General features: G+C 38.4%; 1 protein-coding gene across 1 annotated transcript in view; it reads right to left on the reverse strand.

Annotated features, from left to right (window-relative positions):
• Positions 1–19,922, reverse strand: part of IDO2 (indoleamine 2,3-dioxygenase 2) — a 51,108-nt gene extending 31,186 nt beyond the window's left edge. The window contains exon 1 of the mRNA XM_059909365.1: positions 19,702–19,922. Within this exon, the coding sequence (XP_059765348.1) occupies positions 19,702–19,800 (99 nt within the window). The 5' untranslated portion in view covers positions 19,801–19,922. The remainder of the gene's footprint in view (positions 1–19,701) is intronic.
• Between the last annotated feature and the right edge of the window lie 1,462 nt (positions 19,923–21,384).

Below are 21,384 nucleotides of genomic sequence, written 5' to 3' on the forward strand. Positions count from 1 at the left end.
TCTGGGAAGCAGCTTCGTGTAGTAGCTGTTTTCAGATTTCAGTCTTAAGGCAGAATTCAGGTCAATTCCAATCAACAGATATTGAGAATTCACTATCTGCTGTACCCTATGCTAGGCACTGCAGATACACAGGTGACTAAAATACAGTCCTTGTAGTGAAGGAGCATGTGGTCTAGTAAGGGATAAATAAAATGTAATCAGACATACCCAATGCAGTATAATATGTTCAATTAAGGATATGTGTAAGCTTAGCAACCAGCTGAAGAGGAAGTGGTTAATTCTGCCAACTGTGCTAGGGAATTAAAGGGAAATGTTCATAAAAATATGATAGTTGGGGCCAGTCGTAGGGTCTGAAAGTGACTTTTCTGGTTGGAACTTTTAAGATGGGAAGGCAGTGAAACAGAGGAGATAGTGGATAAATAGAGATAACTGCGCTTCTTGGGATTACAGATGATTCAGTGTCACTAGAACATAAAGTTCAAGAGAAAGGATGATGGAAGATTTGATGAGAAAATCAGATCAAATATGCTTTTTATTGACTACATAAGAACTTTATTTTTACGTATGTTGGTGACATGGTTCAATCTGAATTTTAAGAAGATAACTTTGCTTTGGGATTTTAAGATATAAAGTCAGATTAGGAAGCCTTTGAAATGCTGTCTAAAAATTAAGCTTAGGCAATGGCAGTGAATTTGGAAAGGAGAAGGTATGTATCCAAAAATATTTGGAAAATAAAATTGAAATAATTAAATTTAGAGGCAGGGATGGGGCTAAAGGCAAGATGATCCCTAGCCCAATAACACAGTTTATTTGCCCACTCTGGGTCCTTGGTTTAGCCAAGAAGAACACAGGTTGGATTTCAGCAACCCTGACTCTATCCCAAGAAATGGCAAACTGCAGCAAACTACACTCAGTGTTGTAAATAAGCTTGTATTAGGACACAGCCAAGTTCATGTGTTTCCACATTGTCTACAGTGGCTGTCACTTTACAATGGCAGAGTTGCATAGTGGCAACAGAGACAATATGGTCTGCAAAGCTTAAAATATTTACTATTTGACCCTTTACAGAAAAAGTTTGCCAACTCATGACCTGTTCCCCCCCTTTTACAGAGTACAGTCTGCAAGACTGAAATGTTGTGTCTCTGGGTTAAGAAGGAGAAGCGGTGAGGATGATTTCCATGTTTCTGAATCAGATGACTGAATGAATTGGTGAGAAGACAAATTGTGAGAGGACAAATTGAAAAAGAAATGCAGGTGCAAGTCAAAGAGAGGACATACAATAGTGAATTTGTTTTTAGATATGTCCAACCTAAAATATCTGTGGAATGTCAAGATATGGCTATATACTGGGCAGTTGGGTATACAATTGGAAGCTCAGGAGAGAATTAATATTAGAAATATACAATCGGGAGGCATCACAGTAGTGCAAATTCCGCATTGTGGTAAAAACCACAAGTGGGGACAAGATCATTTGGGAGAAGTTTCCAAGTGAAAGGAGAAGGCTTAGATCAGGCTACTGGGGGGATACTTACAAGGCAGGCAGAGGAACTGAATCGAGCACAAAAAGACAGGTATAGAGGCTAAATGAGCCAGAAGAGAATCACCCTATAGAAGTCAAGACATTAGAGGATTTCTCGGAAGTAGGGATTCATCAGATGGCCAAAGGCATCATTTAAGTAAAGTTACCCCTTTGGAAGACAAAACTAAATAGTCACTAATATATCAATATATACACCAGTCTTTCCACGTGTATGGCATAGAAATTCAGGTCAGGGTCATAGAAACAGGGTTCAAATTTTAGTGTGCTGAGGAGGGAAGAAAACAGAGATTGAAAATGTGAATTACTTTTTTGGGAGAGCCATAACCCGTAACAAGGGGACAGTTTGTGTTTGAGAGCTGTTCCCACTTTCGAATGGGAAACTTGAGCGATTTACAGCCTGCTAATGTAAGAGGCGGAGATTGAAGAGAAAGGAGAGAGGGAATAATTAAAAGTAAAGGGTCGTGAGGCAGAGGAGGAGGAGAGGAAGAGCCCAAATGGAGCATCTGGCTGCGAAGAGCTGGAAGGAGAAAGTCTGGAGTTTGAGGGATTCATTTCTTATGAACTCAATTTTTCAGCAAATGGTGAAGATTCAGGTTATATGCCTTGGGGAGAGGGATGGGTGCTAAATTAATTATCGGAGGGAAGGGAAGAGGAAATTAAACATAAAAATGCAAATAAAGCAAAAGCTGAGAGAGTTCAGCACCACCAAACCAGCTTTACAACAAATGCTGAAGGAACTTCTCTAGGCAAGAAACACAAGAGAAGGAAAACACCTACAATAACAAACCCAAAACATTTAAGAAAATGGGAATAGGAACATACATATTGATAATTACCTTGAATGTAAATCGATTAAATGCTCCCACCAAAAGACACAGACTGGCTGAATGGATACAAAAACAAGACCCATATATATGCTGTCTACAAGAGACCCACTTCAGACCTAGGGACACATACAGACTGAAAGTGAGGGGATGGAAGAAGATATTCCATGCAAATGGAAATCAAAAGAAAGCTGGAGTAGCAATTCTCATATCAGACAAAATAGACTTTAAAATAAAGAATATTATAAGAGACAAAGAAGGACACTGTATAATGATCAAGGGATCGATCCAAGAGGAAGGTATAACAATTGTAAATATTTATGCACCCAACATAGGAGCACCTCAATACATAAGGCAAATACTAACAGCCATAAAAGGGGAAATCGACAGCAACACAATCATAGTAGGGGACTTTAACACCCACTTTCACCAATGGACAGATCATCCAAAATGAAAATAAATAAGGAAACACAAGCTTTAAATGATACATTAAACAAGATGGACTTAATTGATATTTATAGGACATTCCACCCAAAAACAACAGAATACACATTTTTCTCAAGTGCTCATGGAACATTCTCCAGAATAGATCATATCTTGGGTCACAAATCAAGCCTTGGTAAATTTAAGAAAATTGAAATCGTATCAAGTATCTTTTCTGACCACAACGCTATGAGACTAGATATCAATTACAGGAAAAGATGTGTAAAAAATACAAACACATGGAGGCTACATAATACACTACTTAATAACGAAGTGATCACTGAAGAAATCAAAGGGGAAATCAAAAAATACCTAGAAACAAATGACAATGGAGACACGACGACCCAAAACCTATGGGACACAGCAAAAGCAGTGCTCAGAGGGAAGTTTATAGCAATACAAGCCTACCTCAAGAAACAGGAAACATCTCGAATAAACAACCTAACCTTGCACCTAAAGCAATTAGAGAAAGAAGAACAAAAAAACCCCAAAGCTAGCAGAAGGAAAGAAATCATAAAGATCAGGTCAGAAATAAATGAAAAAGAAATGAAGGAAACAATAGCAAAAATCAATGAAACTAAGAGCTGGTTCTTTGAGAAGATAAACAAAATTGATAAACCATTAGCCAGACTCATCAAGAGAAAAAGGGAGAAGACTCAAATCAACAGAATTAGAAATGAAAAAGGAGAAGTAACCACTGACACTGCAGAAATACAAAAGATCATGAGAGATTACTACAAGCAACTCTATGCCAATAAAATGGACAACCTGGAAGAAATGGACAGATTCTTAGAAATGCACAAACTGCCGAGACTGAACCAGGAAGAAATAGAAAATATGAACAGACCAATCACAAGCACTGAAATTGAAACTGTGATTAAAAACCTTCCAACAAACAAAAGCCCAGGACCAGATGGCTTCACAGGTGAATTCTATCAAACATTTAGAGAAGAGCTAACACCTATCCTTCTCAAACTCTTCCAAAATATTGCAGAGGGAAGAACACTCCCAAACTCATTCTACGAGGTCACCGTCACCCTGATACCAAAACCAGACAAAGATGTCACCAAGAAAGAAAACTACAGGCCAATATCACTGATGAACATAGATGCAAAAATCCTCAACAAAATACTAGCAAACAGAATCCAACAGCACATTAAAAGGATCATACACCATGATCAAGTGGGGTTTATCCCAGGAATGCAAGGATTCTTCAATATACGCAAATCAATCAATGTGATACTCCATATTAACAAATTGAAGGAGAAAAACCATATGATCATCTCAATAGATGCAGAGAAAGCTTTCGACAAAATTCAACACCCATTTATGATAAAAGCCCTGCAGAAAGTAGGCATAGAGGGAACTTTCCTCAACATAATAAAGGCCATATATGACAAACCCACAACCAACATTGTCCTCAGTGGTGAAAACCTGAAACCATTTCCACTAAGATCAGGAACAAGACAAGGTTGCCCACTCTCACCACTATTATTCAACATAGTTTTGGAAGTGTTAGCCACAGCAATCAGAGAAGACAGAGAAATAAAAGGAATCCAAATGGGAAAAGAAGAAGTAAAGCTGTCACTGTTTGCAGATGACATGATACTATACATAGAGAATCCTAAAGATGCTACCAGAAAACTCCTAGAGCTAATCAATGAATTTGGTAAAGCAGCAGGATACAAAATTAATGCACAGAAATCTCTTGCATTTCTATACACTAATGATGAAAAATCTGAAAGTGAAATTAAGAAAACACTCCCGTTTACCATTGCAACAAAAAGAATAAAATATCTAGGAATAAACCTACCTAAGGAGACAAAAGACCTGTATGCAGAAAATTATAAGACACTGATGAAAGAAATTAAAGATGATACAAATAGATGGAAAGATATACCATGTTCCTGGATTGGAAGAATCAACATTGTGAAAATGACTCTACTACCCAAAGCAATCTACAGATTCAATGCAATCCCTATCAAACTACCACTGGCATTTTTCACAGAACTAGAACAAAAAATTTCACAATTTGTATGGAAACACAAAAGACCCCGAATAGCCAAAGCAATCTTGAGAACGAAAAATGGAGCTGGGGGAATCAGGCTCCCTGACTTCAGACTATATTACAAAGCTACAGTAATCAAGACAGTTTGGTACTGGCACAAAAACAGAAATATAGATCAATGGAACAGGATAGAAAGCCCAGAGATAAACCCACGCACATATGGTCACCTTATCTTTGATAAAGGAGGCAAGCATATACAGTGGAGAAAAGACAGCCTCTTCAATAAGTGGTGCTGGGAAAATTGGACAGCTACATGTAAAAGTATGAAATTAGAACACTCCCTGACACCATGCACAAAAATAAACTCAAAATGGATTAAAGACCTAAGTGTAAGGCCAGACACTATCAAACTCTTAGAGGAAAACATAGGCAGAACACTCTATGACATACATCACAGCAAGATTCTTTTTGACCCAGCTCCCAGAGAAATGGAAATAAGAACACAAATAAACAAATGGGACATAATGAAACTTAAAAGCTTTTGCACAGCAAAGGAAACCATAAACAAGACCAAAAGACAGCCATCAGAATGGGAGAAAATATTTGCAAATGAAGCAACTGACAAAGGATTAATCTCCAAGATTTACAAGCAGCTCATGCAGCTCAATAACAAAAAAACGAACAACACAATCCAAAAATGGGCAGAAGACCTAAATAGACATTTCTCCAAAGAAGATATACAGATTGCTGACAGACACATGAAAGAATGCTCAACATCATTAAATCATTAGAGAAATGCAAATCAAAACTACAATGAGATATCATCTCACACCGGTCAGAATGGCCGTCATAAAAAAATCTAGAAACAATAAATGCTGGAGAGGGTGTGGAGGAAAGGGAACACTCTTGCACTGTTGGTGGGAATGTAAATTGATACAGCCACTATGGAGAACAGTATGGAGGTTCCTTAAAAAACTACAAATAGAACTACCATACGATCCAGCAATCCCACTACTGGGCATATACCCTGAGAAAACCATAGTTCAAAAAGAGTCATGTACCAAAATGTTCATTGCAGCTCTATTTACAATAGCCAGGACATGGAAGCAACCTAAATGTCCATCGACAGATGAATGGATAAAGAAGATGTGGCACATATATACAATGGAATATTACTCAGCCATAAAAAGAAATGAAATGGAGATATTTGTAATGAGGTGGATGGAGTTAGAGTCTGTCATACAGAGTGAAGTAAGTCAGAAAGAGAAAAACAAATACAGTATGCTAACACATATATACGGAATCTAAGGGAAAAAAAAAAAAAAAAAAGGCCATGAAGAACCTAGTGGCAAGACGGGAATAAAGACACAGACCTACTAGAGAATGGACTTGAGGATATGGGGAGGGGGTGGGGTGAGATGTGACAGGGTGAGAGAGTGTCATGGACATATATACACTACCAAATGTAAAATAGACAGCTAGTGGGAAGCAGCCGCATAGCACAGGGAGATCAGCTCGGTGCTTTGTGACCACCTAGAGGGGTGGGATGGGGAGGGTGGGAGGGAGGGAGATGCAAGAGGGAAGAGATATGGGAACATATGTATATATAAAACTGATTCACTTTGTTATAAAGCAGAAGCTAACACACCATTGTAAGGCAATTATACTTCAATAAAGATGTTTTTTAAAAAATGCAAATAAAATAATATATTGCAATATATAATATGTATATTAAAATACATTATAATGACTTTAAAAACCCAGGGAAGTTTGAAAACTATAAGTTTGGAGTGCCATAGATCTGTAGGTTACCAATAAGTCACTTGTTGGAGATCCTCTGTCTCTCAGAATCTAAAATAAAACTGGGTGAATCTAACATCCAATACACAATCTTTGAAAATTATAGACTTTATTTAATCCTCTGCTTCCTATCTTTGCCCCTGAATCAATTTAGGACAAATTGGGCACCCTTTACTAGCTTTCCCAACAAATCAAATTACACCAAACATCACAATTTAACATCTTTAATATAGATATTGTGCAGGAGAGGGAGATGTTACCCTCTACTCCTCTTGAGTTCTTGCGTCAGGAGTCAATAAAATTGACACAAAACAGATTAACAGGAGAAAAAGAAAGAAATTTTAGTTTGTGTGTACAGAGGTCTCATAGAAATGGGACCTAAGAAGTGGCCAAAGCAGGCTTTTATACTTTGTAGACACAGAGCCAATAAATCTGTGAGGAATGGACAAGACAAAGAAACTTAGGCTTCAGGTGCTTATCTAAACAGAGTCTGGGCTTGGGGTCGTCAATTAAAGAAGTAACAGGGTTTTATTTACTCAGGCTTCTCCGCTTGAATTCCCTACCTCTGGTGGTAAGGGTGGTGTCCTATCTCCAGATGGGGGGAGGGTACCTTTCATAGGAGAGATTTATTTCCTGCTTTTAGGGAGAGAGAGAAGAGGGTCAAATTTCCTCTTAAATTGATTGTTTCTTAAGTTTCACCCAAAATAATCAATATGCATTGAGGCATATTCGCGGGTGACTTGCCCTGGGCCCCAACAATACAGATATTCACAAAGAGGAAATCACACCCTGTTCTCCGCATGCATTCCTCATCCAGTACCTCAGCTTCTCAGAGGCAGAGTCCACTATGCTTCCCTACTCTTCTCCCAGAGAGAACATTTATAAGCATAATGGCATAATTTTCCCTAGCAGAGCTCAGCAGTCGTGCAGAATTGAAGAAAGCTGCTAATTGACCCAAGTTTGGGAATTTACAGAGCAGTGGCCCAGCTGAGAACGCTCGCACACATAAAGGCAGAGCGATTTATGGTAAACTGACTCTGAACTGGCAACTTGTTTTTCCTCTCATCTATATGCTGCATATGTTTTATGAACAAAAACTGAATGCAGCTACAGAGACAAAGGAATATAATATTTACAAAAGAAAATCACAGAAGCAGACTCCGAGTATTCAGAAGGGCCTTTTAAAGTGGGTTTGAAGAAAAGCTGTAACTAAATCTGTCCTTCCTTCTTTGATGCCTAGAGAGGGGATCGTATTCTGAGAATTGAATTAGAGCATCCTGGGGAATTCCCTGGCAAACTAGTGGTTAGGACTTGGCACTTTCACTGCGGTGGCCCAGGTTCCATCACTGTTTGGGGAACTACGATCCTGCAAGCCATGATGAACAGCCAAAAAAAAAAAAAAAAAAAAAATTAAAGCATCCTGGATTTCTGCTTCCTGGCTTGCATGGGGATCCTTAAATACTACATTTTGCCTCAACCTAAGCAACACTCTATTCTGGAATATCTCTTTTTCTTTCCCCTTAGATTCCTAGAGGCTTCTTTTCCTTCCTCCTCTTCATCCTCTCCCTTCTCTAAACAGTTCTAGCCTTTGGACTCCGGTATCACCCCACAAATGTAAGAAAACCATGAGCTTTGAGAACCTCTGGGTTCTCCGAGTATGGTTCCCATCCAGCAGCAGCAGCATGATGTGGAAACTTGTTAGACATGCAAATTCTAGGGTTCTACCCCAGACGTACTGAACCTGAAACCAGCTGCCTGTGCTTTACCAAGCCCTGTAGGTGAAGCTAATGTACCCCAAAGTTTGAAAACCACTGATATGGGGACCCCGAAGGAAAGGGAGAAAGGATTGTAAAGCTAGTTCATAATCCATTAAAAATGTATTCACCCTAAGTGTCCATCGACAGATGAATGGATAAAGAAGATGTGGCACATATATACAATGGAATATTACGCAGCCATAAAAGGAAACAAAATTGAGTTATTTGTAGTGAGGTGGATGGACCTAGAGTCTGTCATACAGAGTGAAGTAAGTCAGAAAGAGAAAAACAAATACCATATGCTAACACACATATATGGAATCTAAAAAAAAATGGTTCTGATGAACCTAGGGGCAGGACAGGAATAAAGACACAGACGTAGAGAATGGACTTGAGGACGGGGAGGGGGAAGGGTAAGCTGGGACAAAGTGAGAGAGTGGCATGGACATATATACACTACTAAATGTAAAACAGATAGCTAGTGGGAAGCAGCTGCATCGCACAGGGAGATCAGCTCAGTGTTTTGTGACCACCTAGAGGGGTGGGATAGGGAGGGTGGGAGGGAGATGCAAGAGGGAAGAGATATGGGGATATATGTATACATATAGCTGATTCACTTTGTTATACAACAGAAACTAACACAACATTGTAAAGCAATTATACTCCAATAAAGATGTTAAAAAATAAAATGTACTCACCCTTCCAGTGGGATTTTCCTCTAGAGACTGAATAAAATATTGAATTATGTTACTTACTTTTTGATTGCCAGATTTTGTTTTAAGTTACAGTATGGGGGGACAGGATCAGCTGATGAGTTTTTCACTAAATAGCACCCCTTTTGGTATTAGTTAATACTTATCTATCACAGCTATTTCAAAACCTATATACAATTTCAATATTCTATTAATGAATATTGGTAATTGCTTACAATTTTTCACTATCATTAACAAGTTTGAAAGAGTCATCCTTATACATGTGTTTTTAGATGTTTTCTCATTATTAGGACAAATTTATAAATGTGGATTTACTGGATTAAAGATTTTGCACATGGAAAGGTTAAGAGCTACTTCTTGGTTTTCTTACAGAAAAGTTACATGAATTTATAATCACATTTATAGTATGTAATATATAATGGGAGTGCCAGTTTATATATGAATCTAACAATAGAGCATCACCAAACATTTTTATTATTTTTAAAGATATAATATGTATTATCTGCACTAAAATTCTATAATTATTTCAATCTTTAATAACAATAAAAGAACCATCCAAAAATATACCTTTCTCAGAAATGATTAAAATAATGTAATCAATATTTATGGCAAGACAGTCAAAAAGCACAAAATTTATCAAGTGGAAAGTAAAATTATTCTTATTCTCATCCTCTCATCTAGCAATGATGACCCTTGGAAGTTTGAGTGGTTTTCCAGAAATTTTGTATGCTATCATTTTATTGTTTAAATTTAAATTTCTGTGATTATTAATGAGTTTGAATATCTTGTCATGCTTTGGTCATTGCGTTTTGTGTGCAGGTGTGAAATGCCATTCATACCAGGGTAGTCAAATGAACCAACATTTTCATTTATGCCATTGGGTTTTCGATTATGCTTAGAAAGTTCTTCCCATCCCAATATCGTTTCTTTTAGAGAATTTCTAGTTTAATTGTTGGTGCTTACATCTTTCATCTATCTACGCTTGTGTTGTGAGTTAGGATAGATTATCTCATTATTTCCATTTCAAAATAGAGGAAGTTCAAGCCAGAGAAGTTTTATAACTTTCCCAAGTTTACACATCTGGTCGGTGGTCAGGTCAAACCTCTTCTGACTCAGAGTTCAGTGTACTTTCCAGTACCTCCTGAGAGTAAACACATGGAGAATGGTGACTGCGGAGGTGGTTAGTACAAGGGGACAAGAAATCGAAAGAAACTTTACATGTTTTTCTTCCCCTCATTCCAATAATCAGAAGACCCAGAAGTGGGATGGACACAAATAATAAAATCTATGGCCTTCTTTTCTATTTTTTCAGTTTCCTATTTGATGTTATTCTTTTTCTGCACTTTTATATCTGTCAAAGTACAATTTTCAAAAAGTTAAAAAAAATGACTCATGCAAATATGGAATGTGTGTCCAAAATATATTTAGTTTATTAATGAGGAACTCAGAGGACGGTCCAATTTGTTCAAAAGCACTTGATAAACTGAAGTGTTTAGAGTTTTGAAAAAAGTATGTTAAAATTAAATTGCTAAGGTAAAGACATAGTAATTGGTTAATGCCTATATGGCAGAACAATCACAAGCTTTAGGGTTTTATTTTCTACTCAACAGAAATCACTGGCAGCTCTTTTGAACAAAAATCTGCAAGTTAATATGCAGCTTCAGAGATTCGGTCCTAATCAATAGTAAGCAGCATGTCAAAAAAGGAGCATCCCTTAGGTAATTAAGTCATCCTAAGGTGAGACTGCTTAGTTAGACAGGGTTCCGGATGGTACTAAATAAAACTCAGCCCTCTTTTTGCTCTATTTTGGATAATTCTTCTCAACACATTTATAATCTAGAAAAGAACAGACTTTAAAAAAAATAATGTATTTTATAGAAACAATAAACTGTATTAGCACTGATTAAGTTAATGAAACCAGCTTCTGGTTAAGAAAATAAAGTTAAAAAAATGAAAGTTTAAGTGAAATTAAAGCAGACAAACGTCAACAAAGGAAAGTTGGGTGACAATATTATGATCATAAAAATTAGAATGTAAACTATGGGACAGAGTAGAATGTGAAGGAGAGGGTTTTCAGTGAAATAAAAGACAAGTTTCAATGGAAAGAGGCTGATGTGTAATCGCTGCAAACTAAAGAGGAGAAAGATATTAGATGACTTTGAAGAGATGGGTAAGCGGCATGAGAGGGCCTTGGAGGCTACACTAAAACATAGGATTTTGTTCTAAAGAGTGGAGTGATGTGATTTGATTTTTGTTTTAAAGGGTCACTCTGACTGCCATGCGGGGACTGTGTTATAGTTGGGCAAGAGGGGAAATAAGAAGACGGGTTACAAGGCAATAGTCCAGGGACAAATAGTGGTGGATTGGACTAGGGTGGAAAAGAGAAAGGTGGGTAGCTAAAAGACAGTTTTCAGAGACAGGGCTGAACTCCTTAATTATCACATGAGTCATTTGAGAGTGAAGATTACTGTGAGATTCAAATGGGAAATGTGCAGTTAACACAAGGCCTAGCACAAAGTGAGCACCTATTAAATAATAATTACTACTCTTATTATATATTATAAGAAGGTTACCATAGGAAATAAGAAAAACTCCATTCTTAATGAAATATAGGAGAATGCTATCAATAAATTTTGCTAATACTTTGAAAATCTGAATTAAAACCCCACTTGGAAAATTTTAAAAGATGAATTTTTTTTTTTTTTTTTTTTGCCTAGAAGTATGAAATCTAAATAGACCAATAAGCACAGAGGAAATGAAAAATATAATTAAAAACTTACCACCTAAAATTTTTCCAGTCTTAAGAATGGTGATATATTATCTGTTCCAGAGCATAGACACAGAGGACAAAGCACCTAATGCATCTTGTGAAGATAACAGACCCCGAGGACTAGCCCTTGACATAATAACACTACTGTGGTGTAAGAATACAAAAAGGCAATTCTTAAATAAAATAGTATCAAATTGAATTCAATGGCATATTGAAAGACAAATCCATATTGAGCATTACTATGAGTATATTTTGATATCGGGAAGTTATTACTATACATAAAATCAGGAAAACCCAGAAAAAGTATAGGAAAGGTTTGGAGAGACTATTTTGATAAGCTCCTTGAGGGCATACCAAAGTAACAATAAATGGTTGCTGAAATGCCTGCTAAGATGGAACTTGGCAATGATAAGCTTTTCTTTTCTTTACTTTTCCTCTTTTTTTGCTTTTTCCTGGGGGATGTAAACAGATCTGGGACTGAAGTTCAGTAGCTTTGGACAGCAGCTGTTACAGAGAGGGGTTCACCGCCTCTGCCACCACTCCACCCAGAATGAGAGCTCAAGTGTTTCTATAATAAAGCCTGGACAAATATTAAAAACTCTTCGTTGACACCAAATTAATTCATCCACCTAGGGGGCCCACATCTTTTCTTCTGGTCTCATCCTCTTTCAAAATTTTCTTTAGTCTGGGAGTACAGAGTTCACATTAATTCACATCTGTAACCTAAGTGCCCTTAAACATACAAAGTAGTGAAAAATATGCACTAGATTGAAACAATAAATAAAATTCCAGTGAAAAAATTGAAGAAATAGTAGATCGGGGAGGGACATTAATTTGACACTAGAGAAATAGAGTGAATGTCTGGAGGTTAGAATGAAGGATGGGGAAACATCCTAAACAAATGCCCTCAAAATTAGCTCGTGATTACAAGTTACTTTTAGGAAGGAGATATGCAATTTTTGTGAGAACTATTTGGTTTGAATTAAAGCATCAGAAGTTTTATACATCAGCTGTATTCATAAAGCGAGAAAATTGAAATTAACTAAATGTCTAATGCCATTTAAATTGCAATGCTTTATCATGCAAGTGGGTTTTAATGAAACCGTTAAAATTATATTATTAAGACTGATTAATTTCAGGCAAAGTTTTATTTTATAGCATTGAGTTAAAAAACGCACAATGCAGGTTTGGATATGCAACAGAATTACAATTTTGTAGCTTTGCAAACACACGGACACACACACATACACAAATACATACCCAAACATACACACCTTTAGATAAATTACCCCCAGACAACTAAGGTATTTTGATTTTGTGGTGGAGCTATGAATAATCAGTTTCCTACTTAAAAATTTTTTTCCACTTTGTATTTGATGTGAATTTATTAAGTTGGTAAGAAAATAGTCACATTTAGAATGTTTTTCGTAAAAATCTTGTGACTCATGACGAGCCACCGTATTTTAGCAGTCTCCCAATTTCTAAAGATTAATAATAAAGTAAATAATTGTAAAAAGAATTGTGAAGTAAGATTTCAAGCAGAGGATAGTCAATTTATGGTACACATTAACCTGATATTATATATAATGGAAAGATATATTTTCATCAATAATGGGGTCATAAGATGTGATTAAAAGCAGTTGGGAGATATTTACAACAATTGTATGTTTCAAAATCAAATTAAGACACCTAGTATGATAAATATTGACATTATAATATGAAATGTGATAAAATATTCCTTCCCAAATTGGTCATGGTTTAGAAAATCTAGGTTGTATAGTAATAACTTATCCTCTTGTCAGTAGGACCCAGAGCTGGACCTGACCTAGTATTTAGTTCTAGACTCAAACCACAGAGTGTCAGAATTATAAGGGGTTTTACGTGGTAGATTTCCTACTTTGATCTTCCTAGTATGCCTGTGACGTATTAGCCTCACACAAGGAAAATAGGTTAAAAGAGATCAAATATGACCTGTTAGTTTTAAAACTGGTAAGAGATTTAGCTAGACTTCAAATCAGTATGACTATTACAGTGTTGTCTATGCCATTAACCAGAATTTGTCATATTAACTATCTACTATTTCTCAACTAGAGTAGTGTATAGAATTGCCTTAAAGGAATAATTTTCATGGATCCCAGAGAATAATTTCCCAAGAATCCAAAGACCTCAGTTGGAAAAAAGGAAGAAAGAAACTAAAATCTTATTTTATGGAAAATGTCTTTCAATTGCAAGTTATCTCTGTGACATTTCTATATTGTGAAATTGTGAAATTTCTATATCTAGTTATAAAATAAAAACACAGAATTAAGAATCTTAGTATTTATGCACCCTCAGGAGTGTATCTTTGCTCCTCTTCCGTCTCGCCACTCCATAGGCCACAGTTTCAGAAACGTGATTCTAGATTATCCTTTTATATTTATGCAAGAGAGAAGACTCCTTTCCTCTGCAGCTGTGGTCATGTAATTACTGTGCTGACATTTAAAAAACAAGGCTGGACCTTGAGCACATGTGGGCTAGCTTAGCTGTCTACCCTTTGCCCCTATGATGTTTTCTCATATGCTAGCTTTTCTCTGACCTCAACGCTACAGTTTTACAGCAGAGCGTGACTTTTCTTCAGAACAGCGAGGTCATACTGGTGAACATGAGTTAACAATATGGGACAAAGCCAGTCATTATTTAACTGTGTCCTCACGTTTCCTTTACCATTTTGTGTTTTGCACCCTCTCGTTTTGCTACCTTTCACCCTCCTGTATGGTCAGCTTTGGGAATCTCAGGACAAGACAACGCTTCGGTTTCCATTGCCCAGGGTCTCCCTCCCTCTAATTCTTTATCTTTCCGCCTCACTGTCTGTAGGGGGTTGAATGGTGCATGCCAACCCCCTTCCGCCCCCAAAGATATGTCCACTTGGAGACTGTGAACGTGACCTTATTTGGAAAAGGTTCTTTGCTGATGTCATTTAGTTGATCACAAGGTGAGAACATCCAACATTAGGATGGATCTAATGACTTGTGTCCTTATAAGAGAAGACAGAGAGAGAGAAGGGGAGAAGATGCAGTCACAGAGAAGAGGGCCATGTGAAGATGGAGGTAGACAGTGGAGTTCTTCTGCCAGAAGCAAGGAATGCCTGGAGCCACGAGAAGATGGAAGAGGCAAGGAAGAATTCTCCCCGAGAGACTTTGGAGGGGGAGTTTGCTGCTGACACCCTGATTTCAGACTTCTGCCCTCGAGAGCTCACAGAGAATACATTTCTCTTGCTTTAAGCCACCAAAATTTGTGGTAATTTGTGACAACGGCCCTAGGAAATTACTTCATTCCCGGAGGCTCCTTTGGACTGAAAATAGCAGGTATGTATTTTCCGATGCGTGATTTTTTCGTCCTTTCTTAGATCTCTCAGCTCACCTCTCCGCATGTTGTCTTAAGTTTTTCTACAGCTTAGATATCCTGAGGGAGAAGACTCTAAGGTGTTTCACTGCTTCAAATCCCAGTTTCTAGAGGACCCTCTTGGCTGTCTCCATTCCCACTTTCTTATCTCCATCGTCACCCATTTCCCCATTGGCTCGCCTCACCTTTTCTCTCGGTTCCTTAACTTTGGCATGGAAATCCACGTACCATCCAACCGTTCCCACCCACAAACACATCTTTCTTTATTGATCTCCACTAAGTCTTCTGAAATCTGATCTCTTTGTGTCTATCTCCACAATATAGTAGATATACTAATATATATATTAGTAACATAACCATCATTGCCTCAAATCTCATTTGACATGATCAGGCATATATACCCCAGACACTAGCAGAGATGGCAATATTTTCTCAGGGAAATATCAGATTTCTTCCTACCTATACTTTCTATTTGAAAACTATAGCCTCCTGGGAATTCCCTGGTGGCGCAGTGGTTAAGAATCCGCCTGCCAATGCAGGGGACTTGGGTTGGATCCCTGGTCTGGGAAGATCCCACATGTCATGGAGCTACAAAGCCCGTGCACCACAACTACTGAGCCTGCGCTCAAGAGCCGGCGAGCCACAACTACTGAGCCCGCATGCCACAACTACTGAAGCCCACGCCCCTAGAGCCCGTGCTCCGCAACAAGAGAAGCCACTGCAATGAGAAGCCCGCACCCCTCAACGAAGAGTAGCCCCCGCTCGCCGCAACTAGAGAAAGCCCAAGCAGCAACAAAGACCCAAAGCAGCCAAAAATTTTTTTAGAAGATTTTAAAAAAATTAAAAAGAAAACTGTAGCCTCCTGTGTTAATTATTTTTCTACTCTTCCTTCTAAGCAGCTGGAGTCCACTGCTTCTCTCAAGTGCTTTGAATTACGACAGGAGAGTATATATGACTTTATTTTTCTTAAATCGTTGCTTGGCCGCTATACAGAACAAGGTTCCCAGCATCCCGATTCCTTTTCTTCTGCTCTATGGCACCCTTACAATTTGCTTTTGTTTTGTTTTTCCCTTTCCTTTGTTTTAGTAAACTACTTCCAAGCTCTTCTCACTGTTTCTCATAGTTATGACACCTTTCTTTCCACAAACAACCTCCTACGTGTAGCCCCTCATCCCTCACCTGGACCTGCATTGTCCTTTACGTATTCTGTCATTTTCAAGTACTGAGCTAGTTAGGCTAGAGGTTCTGAATTAACTCCTGGCTGGGGTTTTGGCATCAGTAATTTTTAAGCTTCCCAGCTAATTTTGATATGCAGTTCAGGAACCATTGCTGGAACCCACCCTGCACTTAACTTTCTACTAGGAATAAATTCACACACCAGGGCATTGTTGCTTACCAGACGCATGAAATCCAAATTCCTGAGCCTAACGTTTGAGTTCCCTTGGTCTCACTCCAATCTAATCTCCTGCTATAAACGATCTCGGTTCCTCCCTTCCTGCCAAGCAAATTTCCTCACATTCTTTATGTCTAAAGAAAAATTACTCCTCACCCACGCACCCACACGAACACACGTACACAACAGACACACGATCTGGCAAGGGATTTCTGTGGCTTCCTTATGGACGTGGGTCTGAAAGGTATACATTCTCCTCACTGAAACATTAGACCCTGGAGATGTTTGAGAGTTTATAGAAACAGTGGGATAGAGTATTTGAAACCAAGTCAGCCCCTTCCCCCAAAGCCAGAATGATTGCTTATTCATTAGTTTGACTGTGTTTTCTTTTCTTTTCTGTTGTTATTAAAAATCAGAACCGTTTCCGATATTTGTTAGTTTTGGTCATAAAAATGCTATTAGAAATAGCATACAGATTGGTCCAATATCCATAAAATCATTGAAATATAACAAAATATTTACTACCTGTGGTACATGATTACACTCACATGCTTTAAGTATTTATGGTAAACAACCAAGCTTGCTGAAAGAGTATGTCTGGGCTCATTGACATGAAGGAATAGCCACCCCATCGCTTACGTAAAGGCAAACAAAGCCTACTCATGCCCTTAGCAAAGTCAGTGGCTGGTATTTCTCAATTTGCGATCTATTGCGACACCACTGTTATCTGGTCATGGGTGAGAGATTCTCTCCTGATCAGTTGAGTAAACTGAGGCAGATTCTGATGTAAACTCTCTTCCCTTACCTCTTCCCAGAAAGGGAGATGTTTAAAATTCTTCCACAAGTGAGAGAAAATTAAAACTGAAACAAAGAATTGCATTCTTTAGAACTCTGAGACATGACTGTGAGAGTAGACCCAGTTTGCCAGGAAATTCTGAGCTCCAGACTGGAAATTTCTTCTAAGGAGTATCCATCAACCAAACCACAGGACAGATAGAGTCCTGTGTTTTCTCAGAAAGTCACAAACACTTGATGTTGCTTTCGTTTCCCGTCCGGTTTTCTTATTTATAAGAAAGGAAACAGCAAAGAAAGGAACACAATCATGGTGGCCCTACCCAATGTTTACATACTTTTAATATTATTTTTCTCAGCTCAGTGTATATATTTAATCCCAATAATTGAGTGTTGGCCCATTGACCGACTCTTCCTTGTGAACTAGGGATGATGGAAATATTCCTGAATCAAGTTATACACACAGAATGGAATTTTGAATAAGCACTGGACTGAGGGTTGTGCAAACTGGCTTCTAACCTTCCACTGGATTTATGGAAGTGCTTTCATACTCCATAGCAATCCAGTGGCAGGGGGTACACTAAATCTCTCCAAGTACATGTGAAAACTGAGGGTCAGGCGATGCTGGTGGTTCATTCTAGGTCACAAGAGTTAGTAAGTGAAACTTAGGGTGACTAAATAATTCTGTTTTGCCCAGGACTTTCCTGGTTTACCATGGAAAGTCCTGCATCTTGGAATCCCCTTCGGCCTCTAGCAAATGGACATTCTTGGTCACCCTAGTGGCAGGGTCAGAGAACACAGTCCAGTGTTCTGGGCCACAACCCTCCTCTGCATAACACCCTAGAGTCATTACTTTTAATGCTCAAGTTACTTGCAGATCTGTGACTTGGTCTCACAACTAACAGCTCTACAGAGGGCTTTTGGGATCAACAAATAGATCCTATCTTCATTTTTACTCTTCTATTCACACTCAGAAGAAGGTATTCCATAAAAGCTCATTAAACACCAGATCATTCATTAATCACAGTTAAACCCCCTATTAGACCCCTAGAAGGAAAAACTGGATCTAATAAATGACTGCAGTGATTGTAACTTTGGATCCCTAGATTCTTAGCTGAGTAGGCTTGGCCCTTATTTAGAATATAGTAGAAAAAAGGTGTCAAGAGTCCTGAGTACTACTTCTGCTTTTTCCAGTAATATAACTTTGGGCAAGAACGTCTGGCCTTCAGCTATGGTTTCTAAGGACTCTTGAGGTTTTGACATTTTAGACCTGACCATTAAAGTGTTGACATTTTAGACCTGACCATTAAAGTGTTGACATTTTAGACCTGACCATTAAAGGAATTGCATTACAGGTTGAGCCTTAAGAACAATTAAGAAATAGGTACGGGGGCTTCCCTGGTGGGGCAGTGGTTAAGAATCCGCCTGCCAATGCAGGGGACACAGGTTCGAGCCCTGGTCCAGGAAAATCCCACATGCCGCGGAGCAACAAAGCCCATGCACCACAACTACTGAGCCTGCGCTCTAGAGCCCGCGAGCCACAACCACTGAGCCTGTGCGCCACAACTACTGAAGCCCACGCACCTAGAGCCCATGCTCTGCAACAAGAGAAGCCACCGCAATGAGAAGCCAGCGCGCGACAGCGAAGAGTAGCCCCCGCTCGCTGCAACTAGAGAAAGCCCGTGTACAGCAACGAAGACCCAACGCAGCCAAAAATAAATAAATAAATAAATTTTAAAAAAAGAAAGAAATAGGTGCTGTTTGTCCTCGAAGGTTCTTTCCTCTTCTCATCAATTTCTGTGAATATCTAATCCCTCCTACGAACCTCGAACACAGCCAGGGTCCCTTGTGTTCTCTTTTCTCTCCCACTAGCAAGTCAAGATAAACTGATTTACTCATATACTTGATCTTTATCTAAATTCTCTCTCTTTCTCTCTCTCTCTTTTTTTTTTTTTTTTTGATAACTGCACATTTGCTCATGAATTTGCTGGAATGATTGACAATCCATTTAAAAAAAAAAAACTGACATTAAAACATTCCATTTGCTCTATCCCCTGCTGTAGCGGTCACTTCGCCTTTGTTGGTAATCACACTGTGCCTTATTTGTATTATCTGTCCCAAATCAATGACTTGGCATTTATACTGCATCTCTCTTAATGACCACATCAATTAAACAAACAAACACCCAAGTCAGCCTCTCAAGAAAGCTATACTGACCTGCTTTAAGACCCTATCCTTACCAGAGGATTTGGAAGAAGAAAGCCATAATCTTCAGAAATATGAAATCTTCCTAAAGTCAAAGGTGGTGCTGTCTTCAAATTCTGACTTTCAGGCTCCATAATTTTGTTTGAAGTATCTGCACAGAGGCTGCTGCTGAAGAGACAACTGCTCCAAATACATCAAAGACCCAGGGTAAGGGAGCTTCAAAACAGCATCTCTTCCTCGCAGTTAGCTGTACAGTTGTCTCGGGAACAGGGGAAGAACCTTGCTCTAAGGTTGAATTCCACACTGCCATAGACTTTCTCTGACATAAGGCTGAGTAAATTATTAAAGACTGCTGATTAAAACAAACAGGCAAACAAAATCACCTCGGGGTGGGGGGGAACTCCTTTCTTTTCATGTATGTGAATATAAGAAGATTGATTTTTAAACCCAGAGACAAATCTGTTCTATTTTAGAAAACGGGAAATGAACAAGCGTTTTGGTTGTGGATGATCCCAAACACCCCGATGGGAACTTGGTCCATGATGAACTTTGACAACTGGGTCTTTATTCCAAAGGTGTAAACATTAAAACTAGAAGTTAGTTACATTCAGATATTTCAGTGGATTGGCCATGGGTAGAGTGGGGATGAGGTCTCTAAACGCATATCAGAACCTCAGAAGTGTTCTGCACGTATTTGAACAGTGTATTCTAAAGATTATTATTGCTTTGATTTACCTTAAGAAATATTATTGTTTTTGAAACCTTCCATGACATTAAAGGAGAATATATACTTTTGTGAAGTTTAACAAATGAGGTATAGCAGATACTAATGAATTTGAGAAAAGCCTAACAGATCATTTGATTTAACCTTCTACTTTTATTAAACATCTTTTGAGAACCGACCACTAAGATGGGAGACTTTACCTATGAACCAGGTACAGATTAGTAAACTGAGGCACACGCATGTGAATAATCCTGCCCACTGTCACTCCACTAATTATGTACTAGAGCTGACGTAGCTTGATCTCCAAGCCATTCCTTTGTTCACTCCATCAGGCTGCCAGGCTGTCTGTCAAAGGCGCCATCATGGTTTGAATTCACATCAGTATGGAGCTCACTGATAAGTTCCAGGCCATAGATGTGCACTGTGAAAATTCCGAAGACTCTACCTTTTGCCCAGTTGGACCCTGAACTTAGGTTGTCAGGTTGTCAACAAATTTATTTGGAAGCTGATTTGTCTATACACATCTTCTCCTCCCTCCCTTTCTCTAAGATAAGTATAAAACCTAAAGCAGGAAGTGCTCTGATAACTCCTGTAACAGTTCCCATGGAGCATTCAACTTTGAAGGTAGTATGTCAAAAGTAGCCTAATTGATTTATGGTTCATTAGACCCTAAGAGCCATCTTCAATTATCCACTTCCTCTTAGCCCAGCAACCAACCAGTTTTGAAGATTAATTTCTTATGCCTCCTAAAGGCAGTTTGTCAAACTTAATTTGTTGAATCATCTTCTTGTTTTTTCCTTCAAACTCAGGTGAAAAGAAGGCACAGTTATTTTTGTTTATGCTAGTTCTGTTATTTTTTATCCATTCCCTATGCACCCTCTTAAGAATTTACTCTAACATTATAAGAGCGTGGCATCAAAATACCAAAACTAAAAAGAGTGTGACAGAATAAGTGATCTAGTTCAATGCTCTCAGTAAACTATGAAAAACCTGA

This window comes from Balaenoptera ricei, chromosome 21 (genome assembly GCF_028023285.1).
Source record: "Balaenoptera ricei isolate mBalRic1 chromosome 21, mBalRic1.hap2, whole genome shotgun sequence".
Taxonomy (NCBI): domain Eukaryota; kingdom Metazoa; phylum Chordata; class Mammalia; order Artiodactyla; family Balaenopteridae; genus Balaenoptera; species Balaenoptera ricei.